The sequence below is a fragment of the Nilaparvata lugens genome, chromosome 2, assembly GCF_014356525.2.
Source record: "Nilaparvata lugens isolate BPH chromosome 2, ASM1435652v1, whole genome shotgun sequence".
Taxonomy (NCBI): Eukaryota; Metazoa; Arthropoda; class Insecta; order Hemiptera; family Delphacidae; genus Nilaparvata; species Nilaparvata lugens.
Window position 1 is genome coordinate 26,851,391 of NC_052505.1, and position 6,839 is coordinate 26,858,229.

At 35.4% G+C, this 6,839-nt stretch overlaps 1 protein-coding gene across 1 annotated transcript; it reads left to right on the forward strand.

Moving 5' to 3' along the window:
• The first annotated feature begins 9 nt into the window (after positions 1 to 9).
• On the forward strand, positions 10 to 4,845 carry LOC120349606 (deoxynucleoside kinase-like). The gene is made up of 2 exons (XM_039420039.1): positions 10 to 25; positions 1,539 to 4,845. The coding sequence occupies exons 1-2, from the start codon at positions 10 to 12 to the stop codon at positions 1,832 to 1,834; spliced, it is 312 nt and encodes a 103-aa protein (XP_039275973.1). The 3' UTR covers positions 1,835 to 4,845.
• Positions 4,846 to 6,839: the final 1,994 nt, after the last annotated feature.

Sequence of the window (6,839 nt, forward strand, 5' to 3'; positions counted from 1 at the left end):
CGAAGAGTGATGTACGCTATAGAAGGTGACCGAAGAATTTAAATTTAGTTTTCGCCACCTGTCAGTCGAACGTGTATGGTGAATCGTTACGTTAGTGGCTGCCATAACGTTTATGGTTCATTTATACATTTCATGATACACAAATCATATGCATGATTTAGACGAACAGGCTTAGCCCAAAACTGTTCATTCTCCGATGTTTAGGAATTTTCCATTTTTCTGGTAATACAGTAGAACCTCTATGATTCGTAGTTGATGGAACCAAGCGTCTATTATGAATTATAGATGCTATAGTGAAGGAGCAGGAGGAGGAGAAGGAGGTTGATTATGGATGTTGATGGAGAAATCATTCGAATTATTATAGAATGCTATATAAATACTATTTGATGAGCAATCAAAGATACTATGGATAAAAATTGAAAGTAAATATGAAAATAGAGTTATAAACTTTTAATTTGAAATTTCCTAAAAATATTGGAAGATTTTTGATATTTCAATTGAAAATTGTTCAGAATTATTGACAGATTTTCAAATATTCAAACATCTCAAGTTTTTTTCGATTTCAAATTTTTGACCGCATGGTATTCATTTCCGGTTGTCTAGCACAACACGACTCATCATAACTAACTTACACAAACTGATTAACGAATGTTCCAAGCTGACGTCCAATACTGTACTAAATTGAACTGAAAACTTTGTCAATAGACAATATCAATTTCGTCTGGCAGTCTGTAATTTCCAATTGATGACCTCTGGAGATTTAGTTAGCGATACTATATTACACTTTAATTATCTTCCTACAGATGGAAATAAATTTGAAGTTGCATTTATTCAATGTTGCATTCTTAATGAATAATTATTATTAAACGAAATTCCAATTAAATGCTGTACATCACCCCGAAGACTTCTGCTACTGCAAATATTGACAACAGTGTAAACAGCTTAATTAGCATTTGAACAAATGCAACTTCAAATTTATTTCCATCTGTAGACTGGCTGGCCGCTATGGCTTTGTATAAAATGAGCGCTGCTATCCAGAGATTGTCAGTTTGGTGTAAGGGTAATCATTCCTGACCGGCAATTAGGAGGTACTGGGTTTGATTCCCGGGCTGACAAATAATTATTGTATAGTAGCGCTCATAGAATTTCCGTCTAGCTGTTTACCCTGTTGTCAATATTTGCAGTAGCAGAAGTCTTCGGGGTGATGTACAGCATTCAATTGGAATTTCGTTTAATAATAATTAATTATCTTCCCCTTCCACGGTGTATGAACAAATTCAGAAAATACTATTTTTAAAGAGTTCTCGCCTACAAAACTACGTATTATAGAGGTCGACGATAAGCGCTCTATTTTACTACGAATTATCGAGGGGACCGAATTGCTTTACTACGAATTATAGTTTTTTTAAAGGAACAAGCTTTCACTACAAATTATAGAGGTCCGAATCATCGAGGTTTCATTGCATTATTGTGGATTATTGATTCATTGTTTGAACATGTGTTTGATGTGATGATAATGTGAACGGTTGTGGTTGCAGTGTACCTGAGAAGCAGCCCGCAGGTGGTCTACAACCGGATGTTGCAGCGCAACCGACCCGAGGAGAGTGGAGTGAGCCTGGAGTACCTGACCGACCTGCACCAGCACTACGAGGCGTGGCTGATGGAGGGGGACCCCGCCTCCCTGCCCGCCCCTGTCCTCGTGCTCGACGTCGACCAAGACCTGCAGCAGGTGACGCAGATGTATGCCAGGCTGCAGCAGTGTCTGCTCGAGCGGCGCTCCATCAACAAGGGCCGCTTTCAGATTAGTTTGCGCGGTGACCAGTTGTGTTTCTAGTCGTTATACATGTTACTCTTGAAGGTTGATGGTTGTAATCCACGGTGTCTCCATGTAAAGTGGCTTACAGACTAGGAAACTACAGACGGCAAGTTACTGGTGATCAGTGTTTTTCATTACGTCACTTTCCCCCAATTGCCATTTTTACTGTCTAAATGGAAATTGACTTTCTGTTTTTCATCTGTAAAAATGGGAATTGACTTGCTTTAAGTTACTAAGGGTATGATCACATTGGATGTGTGTATAATGTGCAATTGCACGTCTGACCATGCATGAGCTGAGAAACAAAATCTTGAAAGTGCCATTAAAACATGCTGCGTTTCATATCCTAAGGGTGTGATCACATTACGTATATGTGCAAATGCATGCTTGGTTGTGCATGACCAACCGTACAGATGAAAAACAAAATATGGAAAGAACAATAGGAACACTCACACTGAACGCGTGCTCTTGCAGGTTGCGTTCAGTGAGAGCAGCTACAGGCAAGTCACAAGGCTTTGTTTTTTGGCTCATGCATGATCTGACGTGCACTTGCACATATATGCATTACTTACTTACCATTACTTACTTTGATTCTTGATGTCTTCATCTTTTACCAGCAGGGCTGGATAGATGTGATGCATTCAATATGATCACACCCTAACTTGATGTCTCTACTTTCCTTGTCTATAAGCCTCCCATACCTGCATTGGTATGGTATAGTATATATAGTATGGTATAGTATATAGCTTATACTAAATATGGATATGGTGTAGGTCTAGTAATCTTGAACGGGAGGTTGAAATCAACCTCAAAAGTGACAAGTTGTGCTTTTAGTGGTGATCTACCGACGGTTGATAGAATTTTTCTTCATGAAAACTAGCAATGTTGATGCTCCAATAAGACCACCATTAATGTAGACTGGAGCAACGTATCGTGTATGATTTACTGACGTGCAGATTTACCTCAAAAACGAGACAATAATAAAATTATTGGCCTAAGGCATGGTAAGCATTGTATGCTAATTCCGTACTCGAATTTGTATTGTGCGTCAATTAGTAATCATACTTGATCACCCATTAGTACTGTAATATAGTATTGCAGTAAAATGTATATTTCTAATGTAAAGTGGGACATGGAAATTTATCTCCATCTGAACTTTGAGAGGGTCGGATGAAACGGAAGATCATACTATTGTTACAGATAGACTTGGTTTAAATTTACAATGGGAGAACTGCTCAAGGCTTGGGGCTTTTATATAAACTTATTAGAACTAAATTAGTTGGTTTTCATATAATATGTTGTCCATTTATTGAGATCAAAAATTGTACGAATGTGAATTATTTTCTGAAATTATTATTCACGATTATGTTATCGAAAATCTCATTACATTCAGATCATGAATCTCATTACCTTATCGAACAGCGTTGAAAGAGTTCAAGTTCAACATACAATTGGTACAATAAGATAAGAATTGAAAATTTTGTGAAAATTGATTAGAACAAGACAGTGTATTGTTTTACATATCATCTCAATGTATAGTCAACACTGTTTTGGTGATTTTGTAGCATTTTTCATGACGAAACAGTACAAAATACAATACTGCTGTCTAGCTCAGTTTGGATGTATTTAATTATACAAAATTTTAGTTTTTTCTGCTCATGACATTAACCTCATTTATAGTTGAGTGAATTGAACGATGTTGCCATGAGTATATAAAATAGAATAAAACTGTCACCCAGTTGTCTATTGGTAGTGACTTGACTCAGTGAATGGACTGTTATAATTGACTATTTTATTATGCTGTATATAGAGCATTAAGTTGATACGCTTTTTAGAATGTTTAATAGGATTTATATTATATTTATTAAATAACAATGTCATAAAAACAACAGCTTATATCAAACTGCAATAAGCAAAATCTATTATCGATTAATATTGTGCTCAAATAAAACCTCTTTGGAACATTTATTTGTGACTAGATTAATCGTTTAAAGTCTATAGTAAATATAAAAACAACTCTTGAAAAATTTCTCTTTGAATTGTTGTCTTATTTTAATCTTTGGAGGGCGAAGTTAGAGCTTTCTCTTACACTCAACCCCAATGCAATACCAAGTTACAAACTAATTCAAAATATTACATCAAACTAATAGATGCACATTTGAAGTAACAAAATATAATTTTAACAAACAATAAAAAAGAGAAAAAACTGTTTCAAATAGCGCATAGAAACAATAACTAAAATTTCGTCAAGTTCAGTAAAAGTAGACTATACTAAAAGAAATAAGAGAAAAAATACAGTAGAAAATTCCACTTCAAATCCACAGGCTATTCTGATAGAAGTAAGGAAAGAAGGAAGAAATAACTGTGAGAGAAACACTCATACGCGCACTTATATTCTGAGTCAGGGAGCATTTCTGCCGATTCCATCACATCTGATCCACTGCAAGAATTTGAAAAGAATTTCTTGTGAACCAGAAATTGTGATGACAAGTACTGAATATGAATATGTTCAATTCAAAAATATTTTATATTATGCGTTTAAAGCGTTGTAAAAAATATCAGCTTCAAAAAAGTTAAAAACTCAGTATAAATTTCTTGACATGATGCTAATATTGTACTTTTTTCTTTTGTGTAATGGATGAAACAATTTTCAAATGTCAATTATTAATGCCCCTTGGTAAAAAATGTCGTTTTAATTTTTTAAACATCTTCTGTTTTTAATGGACAGACACAACCTTGTGTTAATTGGGGCTCTAAAGCTAGTTTCATTTATTTTTTGTAGTTTTTCTAAATATCAGTGATTAAAATTCTGTTATCAGTTAATTTTATTAATAATTATGTCTCACGTTATTTTTCGCTAAATCATCTTTCTCTAGATAAGTGGTTTTATATAAACTGATCCACTTCCTTAACTCAATATACAAACTTAAGAGTAATTGTTATATTTGAATGCTGTATTCTGGACTTGGTGATTCTGTAATTTTTCTACTTTTTCATGACAATATAAGCTGTTTATTACTTACACACTAGACTAGTTTCTTATCATTCAATTCCCTTTTCTTTGCGACAATTATTAAAATTGCTTGGTAAAAGTATTTCTGGAAGAGAAAATCTAGTACCTTTCTAGAAAATTGAATGGGTACTTTATTTTCTAGTTTTATAAATTTTGGAAGATGAATTTTTAAGTAGGCCTACTTCCCTCGAACCAATTAACTCAAATAATAATCTCAAGGATAAAGTTCTAATCAATATTTCAGTTTTTTGTAAGTTATACATACCATAGAATATGAACAATCTAGAGGTGTATAGTTTATTCTATGTTCGTACTGTATGAGTACGTCCAGAGTGGCCGCTAAGACACAATGTAGCGTTATGCCAGCGACACACTCTTGCCAAGCGGCTCGCTGTATAGGGTACATCTGTACGGGCTGAGTGAAGGCGAGCAAATGCATAGTGCTCGATGATAGCCATCCACACTTTGGCGCTTGTCGCCATTTGTACTCACTGCATCTGCTGCTGGTTGGCTCCAGGTGCGCAGACACAAAATATCTTGAAGCTGGATTCATACACAACAGTGACAGTGAACAGAAAATTGCCACGAGTTTAGCCCGGCCGAGTGAGTAGGGGAACTTATTAGGAGAAATCACATTAAAATGTATATCATATGTAATAACCACAACTGTAAGGAAATCACTTTTCTCACTATTGTGTACGAATCCAGCTTATATTTTGTGGCGCCGGCAACAGAGTTTTACCAGCTTGTTGACCGAGCGAAGTGAGGTCTAAGATTCAAGTCGACGGTTTTGCATTTCTCTTTATGTTTATATTTATGTTCCGCATTTGAATTTCGCGTCAACGTATACATAAGGTTTTTTGAAATTTTGCATTTTAAGGATAATACAAAAGGAAAAGGAGTCTCCTTCTAACGCCAATATTACCGTAAAAATCAGACTATAGAATTATTTATCATAAATAAGCTGTAGAGTGGATTATTAATTGCAAGCGTCATTGCATGCAATTGATATCTCAATGTAATTTGGTAAAAAATCAGGTGTTGTGTGGACTATTAATTGCATTCCTCGTCGCTTGCAATTAATAACTGAAATAACATAGTATTGTCTCTCGACCTTTCTCTGCTTTCAACTCGGGCTGACCTGTTGCCAGTATGTCTTGTAGAAGATTAGCTTTTGATGTTAGCATTTCTGATACACCAACCCCAACAGACATTAGCCGTTTTTACACCGATATCTCGCCGACACGACATACAGAAAGGATTTACTCTGATGGTGAGTATAAGAGGAGGCTGCGGTTTACAACTGCGCGAGGTCTACTTTTCACAGAACTACTAGTATATAGTGAGATTCATGTTATAATGAGAACCTGATTAACATTGTGCTGCTATCAGACAAAGCGGTATATCATTTTCCAACTCCGTTCAACAAAACTGGAGCGATGGCAAATGAAGGCCAGCGCTGGTAAACCACCCTACTATTGCGCTGGTCGTCAGGACGCATTGGGATTGGCCGTACAAACTATTGTGGATGCGGCATTATAGTCAACCCCTGGTAAATTGGAACAGATGAGTGCAAAGTTGTCCACAGCTGATTATATTATATGAGAAATAATTTATACACATACTATATACTAGTAGTTCTGTGAGCAGTAGACCTCACGCATTCTCATTCACAAGTATCTGGTGTCACCTGTTCTAGTTGCAGCGGTACCAGTCTTTCTCAAAAATATTTGTCATAATATTTTACATTCAATCATAAACTCCCTAAATTTTAAAGATAGTATTATAATTTCTTCAGCATTATTTTTCATTTCATTTTTAATTACCTATGAATTTGTCTTTTTTTTCAAATGTGAGAATATTAATTTATACTGATGGGCACGCATCATAATACCATGACTGCAAAACAAAATATTGAAAACCATAGACCTTATAGAAATAGACACGGCTTCTCCAGACATATGTGTAATGCATGCAATGAATAATCCACTTGTCAGCTAATTGATTATG